Source organism: Pongo abelii, chromosome 19 (assembly GCF_028885655.2).
Source record: "Pongo abelii isolate AG06213 chromosome 19, NHGRI_mPonAbe1-v2.0_pri, whole genome shotgun sequence".
In the NCBI taxonomy this organism is placed as follows: Eukaryota; Metazoa; Chordata; class Mammalia; order Primates; family Hominidae; genus Pongo; species Pongo abelii.
In genome coordinates this window covers 20,164,791-20,185,045 of record NC_072004.2, presented here as the reverse complement: position 1 = coordinate 20,185,045, position 20,255 = coordinate 20,164,791, and the positions used below count along the sequence as shown (strand labels likewise).

The 20,255-nt window shown below is 44.5% G+C and overlaps 1 protein-coding gene across 15 annotated transcripts in view; it reads right to left on the bottom strand.

Annotated features, from left to right (window-relative positions):
- PRPSAP2 (phosphoribosyl pyrophosphate synthetase associated protein 2) overlaps positions 1 to 20,255 on the bottom strand; it is a 75,432-nt gene that overhangs the window by 46,164 nt on the left and 9,013 nt on the right. For 10 of the 15 annotated variants that reach the window (XM_063717923.1, XM_054535271.2, XM_063717921.1 and 7 more), the window contains 6 exon segments: positions 18,778 to 18,873; positions 18,391 to 18,541; positions 17,028 to 17,080; positions 11,716 to 11,782; positions 6,448 to 6,620; positions 1,604 to 1,719 (listed from right to left, as the gene is read on the bottom strand). In XM_063717923.1, the coding sequence (XP_063573993.1) occupies positions 1,604 to 1,719; positions 6,448 to 6,620; positions 11,716 to 11,782; positions 17,028 to 17,080; positions 18,391 to 18,509 (528 nt within the window). In that variant the 5' untranslated portion in view covers positions 18,510 to 18,541; positions 18,778 to 18,873. 15 annotated transcript variants of the gene reach the window in all.

The window sequence follows — 20,255 nt, the reverse complement described above, 5'->3', positions numbered from 1 at the left end:
TTTTGTTTTCTTTTTTGTTTTTTTTGAGACAGTCTCGCTCTGTCACCCAGGCAGGAGTGCCGTGGCACAATCCTGGCTCACTGTAACCTCCACCTCCCAGGTTCAAGCAATTCTCCTGCCTCAGCCTCCCAAGTAACTGGGATTACAGGCACACGCCACCACATCCAGCTAATTATGTATTTTTAGTAGAGATGGGGTTTCACCATGTTGGCTAGGCTGGTCTGAACTCCTGACCTCAAGTGATCCACCTGCCTCAGACTCCCAAAGTGCTGGGATTATAGGTGTGAGCCACTGCACCTGGCCTAGAGTTTTTATGTTTCTTGTGTGTAACTTTAAAGAAAAAAAAAAGCAGAATATTTTACATTTTTCTCTTTCAAAAATAGTTAAATTCATTTTCTCTGTAAGGACTTATATCAATTGCTGGAGAATGGGGAAGCCCTGTACTCTTACCAGAAAGAAGTTCCTCAGAAACCTATAAACTGCCATCTTTTAAATACAGTACTGTAAAAAGAAGTTATCTTCTTTTAAATATAGTACTGTAAAAAGAAGTTATCTAGAAAAGTTATTGAAGAGAGAAATAATTTATATAAGAAAAACAGCTAAGGCCAGGGGCGGTGACTCATGCCTGCAATCCCAGCACTTTGGGAGGCCGAGGCGGGCGGATCACAACGTCAGCGTTCGAGATCAGCCTGGCCAACATGGTGAAACCCCATCTCTACTAAAGATACAAAAAATTAGCCAGGCGTGTTGGTGCATGCCTGTAATCCCAGCTACTTGGGAGGCTGAGGCAGGAGAAGTGCTTGAACCCAGGAGGTGGAGGTTTCAGTGGGCCGAAATTGCGCCATTACACTCCAGCCTGGGAGTGACTCCATCCCCAAAAAAGAAAGAAAGAAAAACAGCTAAAAGCAAAATAGCTAAGTGCAGTATAAATTAACATTTTAAAAGCTTTCTTAAATAGTAAGTCACAAAAGTGCTAACTCATATCAAAGAAAAACAAATATAGCCATATTAAAATTAAAAGTCTGATTTATCCCAGGATGCAAGGGTGGTAATAAACCACATTAATAGAATGAAGGAAAAAAAAGATCATCTCCACTGATACAGAAAAAGCATTTGACAGATTCAACACCGCTTCAGAACAGTGGTTCCCTAGGGTGGAAGGAGGCGGGAGGATAGGACAGAGAAGGAGCCCATGAGCAGCTCTAAGTTATGATGATGACTCTCGTTTTCTTGCTGGGGGGGGATCATGGATGCTGACTATTATAACTGGATGGACAGAGAGACAGGATGGATAGATGGATACATAAAACGGAACCAGGATCAAGCACAGACTAGTAATGAGAGTGAATTACTCATTACAATCATATCTAGTCCAATTCTAGGTACTTGAGGTCCAAAAGAAAAAGCAATTTTAAGAGCTTAACTAAAGAAACAAACTGCAGATTCAGAATTCTAAAATGCGTTGGATTATAGCTATAAAGTATAATGGTACTTTAAGTAGAATACATGAAGTTTTAATCCTTTAGGGGTATCCTAAGGAAACGGAAATACATCTTTCAACCTTAATCAGAATGTTAAAATAAAAAAGTTTGAGCTAGCTCACCTCTTCTTGAATATACTGTAATAAGAAGGGAGATGCTCTTAAATTGTCAACAGGAATATTGAAGAAGCCCTGAATTTCCTTCTGGTGTAAATCCATAGTAATAAGATGAGTTAGACCTTTGAAAATAAAGCAGACACAAGCAATAAATAGTTTTGTTTTTGTTTTTTTTTAAGATGGGATCCCATTCTGTCACCCAGGCTGGAGTGCAGTGGCATGACCATAGCTAACTGCAGCCTTGAACTCGTAGGCTGAAGCAATCCTCTCACTTCAGCCTTGAAATTAGTTGGGAATACAGGTGCATGCCACCACGCCTAGATAATTCTGTAATTTTACTAGAGAAGGGGTTTCATCATATTGGCCAGGTTGGTCTCAAACTCCTGACCTCAAGTAATCCTCCTGCCTCAGCCTCCCAAAGTGCTGGGAATACAGGCATAAGCCACTGCACCCAGCCTATAAATAGTTTAAAAACAAGTTGCACTGTATGAAATAGGTACTACATAAAATACTATACACAATAAGTTACTATTAAAAAATTGCTCTCCAGCCGGGCACTGTGGCTTACGCCTGTAATCCCAACACTTTGGGAGGGTGAGGCGGGCGGATCACAAAGTCAGGAGTTCAACACCAGCCTGACCAATATGATGAAACCCCATCTTTACTAAAAATACAAAAATTAGCTGGGCGTGTTGGCGTGCGCCTGTAGTCCCAGCTACTTGGGAGGCTGAGGCAGAAGAATCGCTTGAATCCAGGAGGCAGAGGTTGCAGTGAGCCAAGATCTTGCCACTGCACTCCAGCCTGGGTGACAGAGCAAGACTCTGTCTCAAAAAAAAAAAAAAAAAAAAAAAATTGCTCTCATGGCCAGACACAGTGGCTCACGCCTATAATTCCAGCACTTTGAAGGCCAAGGCTGACAAACTGCTTAAGCTCAGGAGTTTGAGATCAGCCTGGGGAACATGGCAAAACCCCGTCTCTACAAAACAAAAATTAGCCAGGCATGGTGGCGCACATCTGTAGTCCCAGATACTCAGGAGGCTAAGGTGGGAGAATCGCTTCAGTGCAGAAGGTCAAGGCTGCAAGTGAGCTGAGATTGAGCCACTGCATTCCAGTCTGGGTGACAGAGTGAGATCTTGCCTCAAAAAAATAAAAAATAAGGCCGGACACAGTGGCTCACGCCTGTAATCCCAGCACTTTGGGAGGCCGAGGTGGGTGGATCACCTGAGGTCAGGAGTTGGAGACCAGCCTGGCCAACATGGTGAAACCTCATCTCTACTAAAAACACAAAAATTAGCCAGGCATGGTGGCACGTGCCCATAATCCCAGCTACTTGGGAGGCTGAGGTAGGAGAATTCGCTTGAACCTGGGGGGACGGAGGTTGCAGTGAGCCGAGATCGCACCACTTCACTCCGGCCTGGGTGAAAGGGGCAGACTTGGTTTCAAAAAAAAAAAGACAAAATTGCTCTACCATCAAAAAAACTTGTATTTTTCAAAAAAAAAATTTTTTTTTTTAGTACTGTGAGATGCCTCATTTTCACATCAATTTAAAGTCTTGGCCAGGTGCGATGGCTCACAGCTGTAATCCCAGCACTTTGGGAGGCTGAGGCAGGTGGATCACCTGAGGTCAGGAGTTCGAGACCAGCCTGGCCAACATGGTGAAACCCCGTCTCTACTAAAAATACAAAAATTAGCCAAGTGTGGTGGCATGTGCCTGTAATCTCAGCTACTAGGGAGGCTGAGGCAGGAGAATCACTTGAACCCAGGAGGTGGAGGTTGCAGTGAGCTGAGATCATGCCACTGCACTCCAGCCTGGGCGACAGAGTGAGACTCCATCTCAAAAAAATAAATAAATAAAAAATAGTCATAACATAGCAAAGATAATAATACAGAAGAGTCTTTAAAAATTATATCAGAGCAGATCATATCTTCTTGAAGTTTAACAGGCATGGCAAAGCCCAATCTTAAGATAACAAGTCAGCTGGGTGTGGTGGCTCATACCTGTAAACCCAGCACTTTGGGAGGCCGAGGCAGGAGTATCACTTGAGCCCAGGTGTTTGAAAACGGCCTTGGCAACATGGTGAGACTCTATTTCTACTAAAAATACAAAAAACTAGTCAGGTATGGTGATGCATGCCTGTAGTCCCTAGTTACTCTGGAAGCTAAGGTAGGAGGATCACTTGAACCCAGGAGGTCACGGCTACCTCCTGGTAGCGAGCAGTGATCACATCACTGCACCCCAGCCCAGGCAACAGGACTGAGACCTGCGGGGAAAAAAAAGATATCAAGACAAACTGCACCAGCCTGGAAATTGGAGAAAACAGAAAACCTTCACCACCTTTGTAACGATCACCAGAAAAGTGTAAGGAAAATTCAGTATGAAAAATTGTTTAAAGCATTACTTGCCCAAAAGAACAGGAAAGTAAGTCTGGAGGCCCATCAAGCAAGGCTGGTAGAGAAGATGGGCCCTTTCCTGAAGATTCAGAAGGCAAGCCTGCTCCCCTCACCAGCTGCCTGTCATAGTGTTTACAATGGGGTAGGCTCCTGAGGTTGCTTCGGGTTGGGTTTTTAATCTTTTTTTTTTTTTTGAGATGGAGTTTTGCTCTTGTTGCCCAGGCTGGAGTGCAATGGCACGATCTTGGCTCACCGCAACCTCCGCCTCCCGGGTTCAAGCAATTCTCCTGCCTCAGACTCCTGAGTAGCTGGGATTATAGGCATGTGTCATCACACCCGGCTAATTTTGTATTGTTAGTAGAGACGGGGTTTTTCCATGTTGGTCAGGCTGCTCTCGAACTCCCAACCTCAGGTGATCTGCCCACCTTGGCCTCCCAAAGTGCTGGGATTACAGGTGTGAGCCACCACACCCTGCCTCGTTTTTAAATGTTTTACGTTTGCCTTTATTGAAAAACTATCTTAGAAAGTTTATTCTGGGCTGGGCACGGTGGCTCACGCCTGTAATCCCAACACTTTGGGAGGCTGAGGAAGGTGGATCACCTGAGGTCAAGAGTTCAAGACCAGCATGGCCAACATGGTGAAGCCTCGTCTCTACTAAAAATACAAAAATTAGCCAGGCGTGGTGGCGGGTGCCAGTAATCCCAGATACTCGGGAGGCTGAGGCAGGTGAATCGCTTGAACCCAGGAAGTGGAGGTTGCAGTGAGCCGAGATCGTGCTACTGCACTCCAGCCTGGATGACAGAGTGAGACTGACTCAAAAATAAAAAATAAAAAAAGTAATAATTAGTTGGGCATGGTGGTGTGTGCCTGCAATCCCAGCTACTCTGGGGGCTGAGGCAGGAGAACTGCTTGAACCCGGGTGATGGAGGTTGCAGTGAGCCAAGATCACGCCACTGCACTCCAGACTGGGCAATGGAGCAAGACTCCATCTCAAAAAACAAACAAACAAAAAGAAGGTTTATTCTACAATAAGTACCTGTCTTAAAATGCAGTGATATGGGGACTTTTTTTCTATTCACTCTGTGCAAATGCTCCGTGATACATACCTTCTAAAATCATATACATTCAGGCTGGGTATGGTGGCTCGTGTCTGTAATCCCAGAATTTTAGGAGCCCAAGGCAGGTGGATCACTTGAGGTCAGGAGTTCGAGACCAGCCTGGCCAACATGGCAAAACCCCATCTCTACTAAAAATACAAAAATTAGCCAAGTGTGGTGGCAGGCACCTGTAGTCCCAGCTACTAGAGAAGCTAAGGTACAAGAATCACTTGAACCCAGGAGATAGCGGTTGCAGTGAGCCGAGGTGCCACGAAGGCAATCCAGCCTGGGCAACAGAGCAAGACTCCGTCTCAAAAAAAAATAAATACAATAGAATAAAAATTAAAATAAAAAATAAAATCATAGGCCGGGTGCAGTGGCTCATGCCTGTAATCCCAGCACTTTGGGAGTCTGAGGCGGGCAGATTCCTGAGGTCGGGAGTTTGAGACCAGCCTGACCAACATGGAGAAACCCTGCCTCTACTAAAAATACAAAATTAGCCAGGCGTGGTGGCACATGCCTGTAATCCCAGCTACTTGGGAGGCTGAGGCAGGAGAATCGCTTGAACCGGGGAGGTGGAGGTTGCGGTAAGCCAAGATCATGCCATTGCACTCCAGCCTGGGCAACAGGAGCAAAACTCCATCTCAAAATAAATAAATAAATAAATAAATAAATAAATAAAATCATATACATTTATACAAGCGCGCACACACACAAACACAAATATATCGACACACATACCCAATAACAACTATGAAGGTTATTTAGAAACACAGGAAAAATACTTAGGTTGTTACCTGAAAATGCCTGACACAGAAGAGTATGTATCTTTTCCAATATATGCCTATCTAGGCAGGCACGGTGGTATATGCCCATAGTTCCAACTACTCAGGAGGATCACTTGAGCCCAGGAGTTCAAAGATCATTACACATAGCTTCCCAAAGCACTGGGATTGCAGGCGTGAACCGCTGCGCCCAGCCATTACTTTGATATTTCTAAGGTAAAAATAAAACTCCAGCAGGGTATGGTGGTTCATAACTATAATCTCAGCACTCTGGGAGACCGGAGCAGAAACATCCCTTGAGGCCAGCAGTTCAAAACCAGCCTGAACAACATAGTAAGACCCAGTATCTACAAAAAATTTAAAAATTAGCAGGCAGGGTGGTATGTGCCTATAGTCCTAGCTACTTGGGAGGCTCTGGTAGACTGCTTGACCATAGGAGTTCAAGTTGCAGTGAGCTATGATCACGCCACTACACTCCAGCCTAGGTGACAGGACAAGACTCTGTCTTAAAAAAGAGAGAATAAATAAATAAAACTCCCAGGCCCCCAATTAATTGTGAAACATCTGCCATTCTTACCAGCTTTGCACATCATGGAAGCCAGCAATTTAGAGACAATGGAGCCTCTTTTTCTCATCTTGCACTGCTTGCTGTAAGGAAAGTAGGGTATCACACCGATGATGCTTTTGGCACAAGAGGTCTTACATGCATACACCATGATCAGGAGCTCCATGATGGTGGTGTTCACATCCCTGTAACAAAGACACAGCAAATCTCATCAAGGGATCTACAACACAGTATTCCCTGTTTCAAAAAGTGTCAGCAGTGTGTTCTCATGCCTTTATACAACCTAAGGTGCAAGGCAGAAAAAAAACCAACCAATAAATTCCTCTTTTCTCAGGCCTCCATAAGATCCCCCACCATCTGCTCTCAACTGACCACCCTACTTAAGTACTCTCAGAGGAGCATGTCCACAAGCTCCCACTATGTCCATCTGTGCCCCAGGAGTCGGCCTGCCCTCAGTCATCAGTCAGAGGAAATTTCCATGCCAGTGGCCCTAAAATTAATCCCTCCAAGTGGCACACCCATGTGAGGAATTCTCTCTCCTCTCCTGCCTCTACCACTGACTACCCATCGGCCACAAACATTCTGTTACTTCCATTAATACGACTCATAACCACTCTCCCCTCTGCTCCCCTCTGCTGTACATCTTAAGAGAGTTGTCTACACTATCTCCAATTTATCTACTCTCATTCTCTCCCAAATAGTCCAGTGAAGCTTTGTTTTCATAAAGGTCATCAGTGGCCTCCACGCGGCCATGTCCACAGTCACTTGGCTTCCAGAATGCCCCTCTCCGGTGTCCTCCTCCCACCCTTGGTTTCTTTTGCTGGTTCCTCTTCTCCCCAGCCTCATGTCCCAGGACTTGCTCATGTGTCCTCTCTTTCAGTTTCCTCTCGTCCTTTGGGCTTCTCATCTAATTTCACAGCTTCATAGATGGTGGCAACTCTCAAATTTACAACTCCAGTCCAAACTTGAGGATCCGCCCCTCCCCTCCTGCCTGGCCACACCTGACCCTGTTCAGTCCTCCCACAGGCAGCTCACACCACTAAGGGGCTTGCTCTAGGCGTTCCCACTGCCTGCAATGCTTTTCTCCCCACCTAGTCACCTGACTCTCCCTCACCTTCTCTAGTCTCTGTTCAAATGTCACCTCCACGATGAGGCCTACCCTGTCTGCCTCTCTCTGCCCTCTCACCACTATCATCTCACCATGCTGTCTTATTTTTTTCCAAACCATTCATCACCTTCTAGATAATCTATTTCTTTATTATGCTCACTTTATATCTTCCTCCACTGGAATATAAACTCCACAAGGACAAGGATCTTTCTCTGTTTTAATCATGGAGGCATCTCGCATACGTGTAACTAACTGTAATTCACGTGTTGTAGACATTCAAAATAAGTATTTGTTAATGAAAGAAGGAGTGAATGGAAACACAGAATATTCAGGTGAGTAGGTTCTCTGTCACTATCCAACAAGTTTGACATCTGATGAGTTGAAAGAGACTTTCACTCTGTTAATTAACTTAGGAAAAAAAAAAAGATTTTCAGAAAAGTATTCTATGGGAAGGATAAGAGTGGAGGAACAAGGCTTTCCATTACTGAACTCAGATAAGGAGAGTCTTGCTTGAAATACAGGAAAACTTCAGTTAATGGATGGAATTTTCTTAATTTTAAATTTCTCTTTTATTTTTAGTGCTACCACTAATCTGTAGTAAAATGAAGTATAAGATGTATCTGACAACACTAAATCATTTTTTTGTTTGTTTTTGAGACAGAGTTTTGCTCTTGTTGCCCAGGCTGGAGTGCAATGGCACGATCTCAGCTCACTGCAACCTCCGCCTCCCAGGCTCAAGCAATTCTCCTGTCTCAGCCTCACGAGTAGCTGGGATCACAGGCATGCACCACCATGCCCGGCTAATTTTGCATTTTTAGCAGAGAGAGGGTGTTTCTCCATGTTGGTCAGGCTGGTCTTGAACTCCTGACCTCAGGTGATCTGCACACCTGTGGCCTCCCAAAGTGGTGGGATTACAGGGTTTTTTTTTTTGTTTTTTTTTTTGTTTTTGAGACGGAGTCTCACTCTATCACCCAGCCTGGAGTACAGTGGCACAATCTCGGCTCACTGCACCCTTGTCTCCTGGGTTCAAGCGATTCTCATGCCTTAGCCTCCCAAGTAGCTGGAATTAGAAGCGCGTATCACCACGCCCAGCTAATTTTTGTATTTTCAGTAGAGACAGGGTTTCACCATGTTGACCAGGCTGGTCTTGAACTCCCATGTTGACCAGGCTGGTCTTGAACTCGCGATCTGCCCGCCTTGGTCTCCCAAAGCTCTGGGATTATAGGTGTAAGCCACCTCGCCCAGCCTTTTTTTTTTTTTTTCTTACTTTGAGATGGAGCCTTGTTCTGTTACCCAGGCTGGAACCCAGTGGCATGATCTCAGCTCACTACAACCTCTGCCTCCTGGGTTCAAGCAATTCTCGTGCCTCAGCCACCTGAGTAGCTGGGACTACAGGCGCTCATGACCATGCCCAGCTAATTTTTTGTATTTTTAGTAGAGACAGGGTTTCACCGTGTTGGCCTGGCTGGTCTCAAACTCCTGGCCTCAACTGATATGCCCATCTCGACCTCCCAAAGTGCTAGGATTACAGGCATGAGCCACCACATCTGGACCTCAACACTAAATGTTATTTCATGGTATTTCACAAAGAAGACCATGACGTCCAGACTCTGGAACATGGACAAGACTGAGAACCCGAGTTAACACAAGCTTATGTCAGGTATGGAACAATGCAAAATGAGACACGGAGAGAAAATGAAAGGGGTGCTGAGTGGTTCTGATTAGAGGAATATGAAACTGACAAAAGACAGGGGCACAGGATAAGTATTGAAATGTACAAAAATAAAGAACCAGAAGGACTTGAAAATGAGAAGGATCAGCAGTTACCTTTCTGAAGTCCTAAATTCTAAGTCTGGGGGTGCCCTCAATGCCTACCCATCCCCTTGGGTAATCCACACAACCTCTGTGCATTTATCCAATGGAATCACACTTGTCTGTAAGGAGACAAAAGTACCACAGACACAGAAACCAAGGAGCCAGAAGCCGTGTAAGTTGTTCTGTGCCCGCCCCTTCCCTACCCCGATGCTGGAGGTAAAGGGTTAAGATGTGGGCACAGGTGAGTCCTCTACTTCCACCCTAGTTTGGTGGCAGACCTGGGAAAGAGGACAGTTGGCAGGGGCAGTTGGCGCTCCACACCCCCACCTCCAGCTCTGCTGAGAATCCTGGGTGTCACAGCAGAAGGTGAAGCCAGGGCACCATGGCAAAGGCCCTCCACACCCTTCCTCCTTCAGAGCACACCCATTTGCCAGGGCTATAGGATGCAAGGACAGGTCTCCCCTGCCACTCCTCTTCCCAGGAGAGATGGGGGTTTTGTGACTTCATCCCAATAAACCAAAGACCAGGAGAGAAAATGTTCAAAATTTAGGTGAAAAAATGTGTGTTCCAAGACTAAAGTCTCCCAAAATGTCCTTCTTCTTCCCTTTCGTTGGTATTATACATGTATATACACAAATTAAGCATGCAGCAACTTTCAGACTCTCTAAGCTAAAAAATAATGCACTAGACAAACTGATTTCTAGACATTAAAAATTGTTCTGAGCAAAGAACTTCATACACAACAGCATTTAGGGACATTTGTGGACAAACACACAATGGAAAGTGGGGCTTTAAGGCCAGGTGTGATAGGCTCACCTTCTATATTGCTGGAATCTCAGCAATATAGGAGGTCGAAGCAGGAGGATCACTTGAGGCCAAAAGTTTGAGACCAGCTGGGCAATATAGTGAGACCTCCATCTCTTAAAAAAATGAAAAAATGAGGTGAGCATGCTGGTGCATGCCTGTAGTCCCAGCTACTTGGGAGGCTGAGGGAGGAGGATAGTTTGAGCCCAGGAGTTTGAGGTTGTAGTGAGGTATGATCTCACCACTGCACTCCAGCCTGGACAACAGAGCAAGACCCTACCTCTAAGAAAAAAGAAAAAGAAAAAAAAAAAAAAGTAGGGCTCCAGGTGATCACCCTCCCTTCCCGAGTGCGAGACAGCCTTACTGCACTGAATCTTCTATACCCAGCTTAAACATATGTGACCAAACAATTTCCAGAACACAGGTGTGTCAAAGGTCACACCAGACAGGAATACATATTCCTTCAGTACAGTCTTTTATCCTCTCAGCTAATTTATGTAATAAAACAGTAAATAATGATCACTTTTATATGCAATAAAAGCTTAAAGAACCCCAACTAAGAAAGCTCTCCTCCCCTAGCCTCTGTTTCTTTTGGGGAGAAGAGAGAACTAGAAATGCTTCCCTGCAAGTTTTACAAAATTCTGGCTGTTAATTGTTAGGAAACTTAATGTATACTATTATCGTTAACAGCCTCTACTCCAGGCCGGGCGCAGTGGCTCACGCCTGTAATCCCAGCACTTTGGGAGGCTGAGGCAGGCGGATCACCTGAGGTCGGGAGTTCGAGACCAGCCTGACCAACACGGAGAAACCCTGTCTCTACTAGAAACACAAAATTAGCCAGGCGTGGTGACACATGCCTGTAATCCCAGCTACTCAGGAGGCTGAGGCAGAATTGCTTGAACCTGGGAAGCAGAGCTTGCGGTAAGCTGAGGTTGCGGTAAGCTGAGATCGTGCCATTGCACTCCAGCCTGGGCAACAAGAGTGAAACTCTGTCTCAAAAAAAAAAAAAAAAAAAAAGAGCCTCTACTCTAATACTTGGTTATTTCCACCCATTAAGAACACTGAGTGGCTGGACACAGTGGCTCATACCTGTAATCCCACCACTTTGGGAGGCCGAGGCGGGCAGATTGCCTGAGGTCAGGAGTTCAAGACCAGTCTGGCCAACATGGTGAAACCCCGTCTCTACTAAAAATACAAAAATTAGCCAGGCGTGGTGGCGCCAACGTAGTACCAGCTACTCGGGAGGCTGAGGCAAGAGAATCACTTGAACATGGGAGGAAGTGGTTACCGTGAGCTGAGATTGCACCACTGCATTCCAGCCTGGGTGAAGGAGTGGGACTTTGTCTCAAAAAAAAAAGAAAGAAGGAAAAACACTGAAAGAACATGTAAAAGTCAGCAGTTATGTCAGAAAACTTAGTTTTCTAAATTCTAAATTGGTAAGACATACTAATTTTAAGACTATTATAACTCTTCTTGGCTAGCCATCTATCATTATTTTAAACACTCATGCCTAAACTGAAACCCAGAAAGCAACACTTCTGCTGGATACTCACTTTGAAATGGTTTGGATGATGAAAACATCTTTTCCCCTCACAGACTCTTGAATTTGTACTCTTGTTTCTGGCAGGAAAAGGAAAAAGAAGAGAGGGAAAGACATATAGTTCAAATTTTTCAAAATACACAAAAAAATCTGTATCATTCCCTAATGTAATAAAATATGGCAACTCAAACTGTTATAAGACTCAGTAGGCTTTAGATGTTACAAGGGATAATACACATACTGCCATTAATCACTTTTTAAAACACAGCTTTAAGAGGGAATTACATTTCTGACTTGAAATAAGTAAATGTATAATTGTCACCCCTTATATACACAAACAGTGAGTGCTGTACCACTCCGAGCATGGTATCTTTTTTTTTTTTTGAGATGGAGTCTTGCTCTGTCGCCCAGACTGGAATGCAGTGGTGCAATCTTGGCTCACTGCAAGCTCTGCCTCCCGCGTTCACGCCATTCTCCTGCCTCAGCCTCCTGAGTGGCTGGAACTACAGACGCCCGCCACCACGCCCAGCTAATTGTTTTGTATTTTTTTAGTAGAGACGGGGTTTCACCATGATAGCCAGGATGGTCTCGATCTCCCAACCTCGTGATCCGCCCGCCTCGGCCTCCCAAAGTGCTGGGATTACAGGCGTAAGCCACCACGCCCAGCCTGAGCATAGTTTCTTTATAGAAAATTATAGGCCGGGCGCAGTGGCTCATGCCTGTAATCCCAGCACTTTGGGAGGCCAAGGCACGCAAATCACCTGAGGTTAGGAGTTCAAGACCAGCCTGACCAACATAGAGAAACCCCATCTCTACTAAAAATACAAAATTAGCCAGGTGTGGTGGCGCATGCCTATAATCCTAGCTACTCAGGAGGCTGAGGCAGGAGAATTGCTTGAACCCGGGAGGTGGAGGTTGCGGTGAGCCAAGATTGTGCCATTGCACTCCAGCCTGGGCAACAAGAGTGAAACTCCGTCTCAAAAAAAAAAAAAAAATAAATAAATAAAAAAGAAAATTATATACTCATTCAATCAGCATCAATTGAGAATGTATTAGGTACAAAACATTGTATGTTGTGAGAAACAAAGATAAATAAGACCTAATATCCCTACTCTCAAAATATGTGTGATCAGTCATAAAGAAACAATTAGACAAATCCATAATGGGACATTCTACAAGACAACCTCTTCAACAAGTCACTGTCACAGGAAGAAAAAGGAAGAGGTGAGGGGATTGTTCTAAAATAGAAGAGACTAAAGAGATATTTTTTTAAAAAAATCCCTTGAACTAAGAATCCTGGTTTGGGGTGGAGGTACTGTAAAAAACAACTATAAAAGACCCTTTAGGCTGGGCATGGTGGCTCACACCTGTAATGCCAGCACTTTGGGAGGCCCAGGCAGGCGGATAATCTGAGGTTAGGTGTTTAAGGCTAGCCTGGCCAACACGGTGAAACCTCGTCTCCACTAAAAATACAAACATTAGCTGGGCTTGGTGGCACACACCTATAATCCCAGCTACTCAGGAGGCTGAGGCAGGAGAACTGCTTGAACCTGGGAGGCAGAGGTTGCAGTAAGCCAAGATCACACCACTGCACTCCAGCCTGGGTGACAAAGCCAGATTCCATCTCAAAAAAAAAATAATAATAAAAGACCCTTTAGGACAATTAGGGAAATGTGAATATAGGCCATATATTAGATGATTAAAGAATCGTTGTTGGGCCGGGTGCGGTGTCTCACACCTGTAATCCCAGCACTTTGGGAGGCCAAGGCGGGCAGATCACTTGAGGCCACAGAAAAAAAAAGAATTGTCCTTAATTATTAAGTTAATTTTCTTTTCCTTTTTTTTTTTTTTTCTTTTGAGACAAGGTCTTGCTCTGTTGCCCGGGCTGGAGTGCAGTGGCGTGATCCCAGGACACTGCAACTTCCACCTCCCGGACTCCAGTGATCTTCCTGCCTCAGCCTCCCAAGTAGCTAGGATTACAGGTGTGCACCATCAACCCTGGCTAATTTCTTTATCTTTGGTAAAGATGAAGTTTTGCCATGTTGCTCAGGTTGGTCTCGAACTTCTGGTCTCAAGTGATCCACCCACATTGACCCCCATAAAGTGCTGGGATTACAGGTGTAAGCCACCATGCCCTGCCTGTAGTTAATTTCTTTAAATGTGATAATGGTTTTATTTATTTAGGTGAAAGTAATTATTCCTAGAGGATGCATGGTCAAGTATTCAAGGATTAAGTGTCTGCAACTTACATTTTTTTTCTTTTTTTGGGACACATCTCGCCCTGTTGCCTAGGCTGCAGTACAGTGGTACAAATATGGCTCACTGCAGTCTTGACCTCCCAGGCTCAAGAGATCCACCCACCTCAGCATCCCAACATGCTGGGATTACAAGTGTGAGCCATCGCACCCGGCCTGCAATTTAATTTCAAATGGTTCGCCACATACATATTCATATGGCAAAATGTTAACTGTTCAAGCTAGGTGGTAGTTCACTGTACTATTCTTTCAACTTTTTTATATGTTTGAACATTTTCATTAAAAATGTAGGAAAATAGTTTGGGAGGCTGAGGTGGACGGATCATTTGAGGTCAGAAGTTCGAGACCAACCTGGCCAATATGGTGAAAGCCCGTCTCCACCAACAACACAAAAAATTAGCCGGGTGTGGTGGCACACACCTGTAAGCCCACGTATTTGGGAGGCTGAGGCAGGAGAATCGCTTGAACTTGAGAGGCGGATGTTGCAGTGAGCCAAGATTGTGCCACTGCACTCAAGCCGGGGCAATGGAGCGAGACTCTGTCTCAAAAAAAAAAAAGTAGCAAAATGGGAACAGATTGTGAGGAAAAGTAGAAAAAAAAATGTTGGAAAAAACAGAATACAAGTTTACAAAAGAATGTGGTATGATATTAAGAAAATGAGCTTTACCAGCCTGGGCAACACGGCAAAGCCCCGTATCAAAAAATAAATAAATAAATAAATAATTATGGCTGTCTGTGTGTGTGTGGCTCACACCTGTAATCCCAGCACTTTGGGAGGCTGAAGCACGAGAATCACTCGAACCTGGGAGGCGGAGGTGGCAGTGAGCCGAGATTGCCCCACTGCACTCCAGCCTGGGTGACAGAGCAAGACTCCATATTAAAAAAAAAAAAAAAAATAGCCTGGCAGCACGGTGCCCACCTGTAGTACCAGCTACTGGGGAGGCTAAGGTGGGAGGAGCACATGAGCATAGAAGGCAGAGGCAGCAGTGAGCCCTGATCATGCCACTACACTCCAGCCTGAGTGACACAGAAAGACCCTGTCTCAAAAAAAAAAAAAAAAGAAAAGAAAATGAGCTTCAGAGTCAGGGAGATGTGGATTCAAACTGGACCTCGTACCTAACATCAATCCCTGAACTCCTGAACTCAGTTTTTCAGTATCTGGTAACAGTAACAAATCCACAAATATTACTTCCTTCCTTCCCAGTAAACCCCAAGTATTTTCCCTCCTTTTATTCAGAAACCTGGAGAGTGGACCAGTCTCCTGGAGTCTTATGCCACTGCTTCTCCCTTTCACCTTCCCTCCTAGACTCCAGACAAAGAACATCATTCAATTCCCTCTAGGGGAAGAATCTTCTCCAAACTCTCCTTGCAGACTTTAATTATACTTTTTCCCTACTGACGCCACACAGAGATCTTGGGAGACAGGAAAGAGGCAGTAATGGAGATAAACATGGGAACAGCAAAACTTGTGCCTTTTTATCAAAGCCTCCTGTAGGCTTTATAATATGTAAATATTTGATAAAATCCTGTAGGGGGGCCAGGCCTGGTGGCTCACACCTGTAATCCTAGCACTTTTGGAGGCTGAAATGGGAGAACTGCTTTTGCCCAGAGTTTGAGATGAGCCTGGGCAACATGAGACCCTCACTCTACCAAAAAAAAAAAAAAAAAAAAATTTTTTTTAAATCTTCTAGTGGAAAAGGAACAGGAATAAGTATATATTGAGCACCTACTGTGTGCCAAAAACTGGTAGGCACATAAGTTATCCCACTTAATCCTCAAAACAGCCCTAATTTACAGTTTATTTATAGTTTAGAAAGGTTAAATAACTTGTCAAGGATAAGGTGTGTAACTCTCAAGCTCATGCAAGCTGTCCATTGCTCCTGCTAAAATAATTTCTTTTTTTTTTTTTTCCCTGAGACAAAGTCTCGCTCTTGTCCCCGCTGCCAGGCTGGACTGCAATGGCACAATCTTGGCTCACTACAACCTCCACCTCCCGGGTTCAAGCGATTCTCCTGCCTCAGCCTTCCAAGGAGCTGGGATTATAGGCACTTGCCACCACGCCCGGCTAATTTTTGTATTTTTAGTACAGACGGGGTTTCACCATGTTGGCCAGGCTGGTCTACGAACTCCTGACCTCAGGTGATCCGCCCGCCTCGGCCTCCCAAAGTGCTGGGATTACAGGTGTGAGCCACCACGCCTGGCCTAAAATAATTTCAAATATCCACCATTGCTAAAGAAATTACAAAGATCACTTTCTATTTATTTATTTTTGAGACAGGGTCTCTGTCACCCAGGCTGGAGTGCAGTGGTATGATCACGCCTCACTGCAGCCTCCACCTCCTGGGCTCAAGCTATCCTTCCACCTCAGCCTCCCTAGTAGCTGGGACTACAAGTGCAAACCACCACTCCCGGCTAATTTTTGTATTTTTAGTAGAGACAGGGTTTTGCCATGTTGCCCAGGCTGGTCTCAATTCCTGAGCTCAAGGAATCTGCCTGCCCTCAGCCTCCCAAAGTGCTGGGATTAGATGCGTGAGCCACCACACCTGGCCCTACAAAAGTTAAATAACACTTTTTTTTACAACTTGGGAGAATTATGTAATGACATATATCAATTAGCAAAAAGCATTTAACAATATTTTATGAAGTCTAACCCAAGGAAGCTTAGGTGCAAATAAAGACTAACTAACTAAAACTGCGGTCACACAGGATTCACTCATCCTGTCTAAGGTGACAGGATTTACTCATCCTGCCTAAGGTGACATAAATTTAAGCAACAGTTGAGCTCACGCTCATTCAGTTGACCAGCTGGTTCAAATATGCCTGCAGCTTTTACTGAATGAAGTCTCAGAACTGGGGTTCAAGCCCCAGAAATGACTTGCACCAGGGTCACATATCTAGCTAGTATTAGTGAGAGCTAAAAAACCACTCTGTTTTACCTTGCCTGCCTGACTTCCTGCTAATGGAAATGTACAACTGAATCAAATCGTTTCAACAGTAAAGGATGAAGGACTGAGCCAATATGCCACATTTCACAAAAAGGTCAATGTTCCACATGCCCAAGATAGCTCACCTCTGTTAGGTTCCTGGTAAACCTGCACTTTGCCCATCTCCACCCCCAGCCGCCTAGAGAAGAGAAAGGGGGAAAAAGCTGAAAAAGTAATAAAAGAAACCCAGTATCTTTACTATTTAAGGAGACTCGTAAATCGGTAAGAGTAAAATAAAATAAAGTTATTCTTCTTATAAAATTTAAAGTCAACGTTAAATTGTTACGTCAATCCATTACCTAGCCCCTCACCCCAACCCCATGTCTCCCCAGGAAGGACTATGCAGTCCCGCTCTGCCTGCCTCACCAGCCATCTTCCTTGGACACTCTACTCCAGCCCACGTTCCTGAGACACAGCAAGAACTCCTCCTGCATGCCGCAGAGGCTTGGAATCTGCTGTCCCCTCTGCTTGGGGGGCTCCGCCTCCAGACGTTCACTTGGTGGCTCATTCAGGTTTCTCAACTCACATACCATCCCCTCAGTTTAAAGGCACTTCAGCACACATGCTACAGCAGAACAACCTGCCCCATCATTACTTTCACACAGTTTTCTTCATAGCATTGATCATCATCTGAAATTACCTTGTTTTGTTGACTTGATTTCTGTTTGGCTCCCATACTAAAATATAAATTTCATAAAAAGGATGGATCTTGACTCACTGATAATCCCCAACATCTAGATCGAGGTCTAGTACACAGTAGTAGGGGTACAATATTTGTTTAAAAAATACCTAAATTATACTAAACTATAAGCTATTTCATATAATATACATGTTAATGTTCTCTTTTTTTTTGTTTGTTTTTTTTTGAGACAGAGTCTTGCTCTGTTGCCCAGGCTGGAGTGCAGTGGTGCAATCTCAGCTCACTGCAACCCTCCTGCGTTCAAGCGATTCTCCTGTCTCAGACTCCCAAGTAGCTGGGACTACAGGCGCCCGCCACCACGCCCAGCTAATTTTTTGTATTTTTAGTAGACGCGGGGTTTCACCGTGTTAACCAGGATGGTCTTGATCTCCTGACCTCGTGATACACCCGCCTTGGCCCCCCAAAGTGCTGGGATTACAGGCGTGAGCTACCGCGCCCGGCCCCAGTGTGCTTTATACTCAAATAATTTTATATATATATAGCACCTAACACAATCCCTGGCACTTATAAGGCACTCAATAAATGTCTGCTGAAAGAGTATGTAGGGAGATGGGATAGTTTACAAAAAGAATAGCCCTTAATATATACAGATGAGACATACCACATGAACATCTTGCATGATGAAAAAAAAGATACACACATAATTATAAAATATCTGCTTTCAAGTTTAACAATAACTGCTAATCTGATTATCAAATTTAAAGCATCACATAATGAATATAGATTTTAATGGTACAATTATAACTTACTCTGCAATTTTCTTTGAGAGCTCCATACATGATGAATTCGAGTTTGCTGAAAACAACACCAGACCACCTTTGGTTATGTTCATCTTGGTTTCTAATTCAGGTGGCGTCACACAAAACATCAAAACCTTCTTGGTTTTCCAATTTTCAGAGCCTAGAAGGATATAATACTTATTAAAAACTGCCATATGATATGAAATATACCTGAATGGATTTTTTAAAAGGAAATGACTTCAGCTGAAGGAAATTAGTTTCCATCCTAAGAGTATCTTTAAAATATTAGATATATATGGACAAACAGAAAGTTCACTTGGATTTCAGGGTCCTAAATTTATGGAAATACATTATCACATGATGTTCACAACCACTAAGAAGAAATGATAAACTTACAAGAAAGGCGGAGCTGAAGAGCTCAATGTTTTACTGATTGCTGCTTAAAGTCAATTATGGACAACCTCCTTTTATTCTCTGACAACAAAATTCCTCCTGGATTAACACACAGAAAAATGGCAGAGCCATTAGTGAGAATAAGGACTGATTAATCCTTAAACAAAGAATAAATGACCCATCTATACCCAGCTTTTCCTATAATCCTTGTTTACCATAAAACCTTTCCCGGCCTTTCAGCTGCCCTGTGTCATGTCTAAAACTGACCTCTCATCTTCATTTTCCTCAAGTGGAACACGGGCTGACTAGATAATCACCTTGAAGGACACTTAAGTGACCACCCAAATGAGAGGCAGTGGGCCCAAAATAAAAAGGTCCCTGGTTTAGAAGTCATCAGTGCTGGCTGGATGTGGTGGCTCACGCCTGTAATCCTAACACTTTGGGAAGCCAAGGTAGGCGGATCACGAGATCAAGAGATCGAGACCATCCTGGCCAACATGGTGAAACCCCCTCTCTACTAAAAATACAAAAAACAGCTGGGCGTGGTGGCACATGCCTGTAGTCCCAGCTAGTCAGGAGGCTGAGGTAGGAGAATGACGTGAACCTGAGAGGCAGAGGTTGCAGTGAGCTGAGATCGTGCCACTGCACTCCAGCCTGGCGCCACAGCAAGACTCCATCTCAAAAAAAAAAAAAAAAGTCGTCATCAGTACTGAGTGTTCTCATCATGTAATGGAGATGCTAGATGGGAGGAACAGCAACAATCCAGCAGGCTGTGGGCAGGGGGGCCCTTTCTCAGCAAGCCCACTGAATTTCCACAGTTGTATGTTCACCTGGGACCTCTGGGAAGGCTGGTGGAGATCATCAAAGAGCTGAAACTAAGCTAATCTTTCTCATTATCCTCAAATTTTAATTATACAAGTAAAACACGAACACATCCTCCCTATAAAAACCTGAAACATGGCTGGGCGCGGCGGCTCACACCTGTAATCCCAGAACTTTGGGAGGCCAAGGCAGGCGGATCACAAGGTCAGGAGTTCAAGACCAGCCTGGCCAAAAGGGTGAAATCCGTCTCTACTAAAAATACAAAAATGAGCTGGGCGTGGTGGCGGGTGCCTATAGTCCCAGCTACTCTAGGGGCTGAGGCTTGAGAATCACTTGAACTCAGGAGGCAGAGGTTGCAGTGAGCTGAGATTGCACCACTGCACTCCAGCCTGGGCAACAGAGCGAGACTCCGTCTCAAAAAAAAAAAACAACCTGAAACATGATAGTTAAGGATAAAGTCACCAGCCTCGATCCCAGGTCCTCCCCAGAAGTGAGGGTTCTTATCAGTTTGGTAGAGACAACATCAGACCTTTTCTATGCATTTATACATGTGACCTCCATAAAAATGATAATCCTAGCACTTTGGGAGGCCAAGGCGGGCAGATCACCTGAGGCCAGGAGTTCGAGACCAGCCTGACCAACATGGTGAAACCCCATCT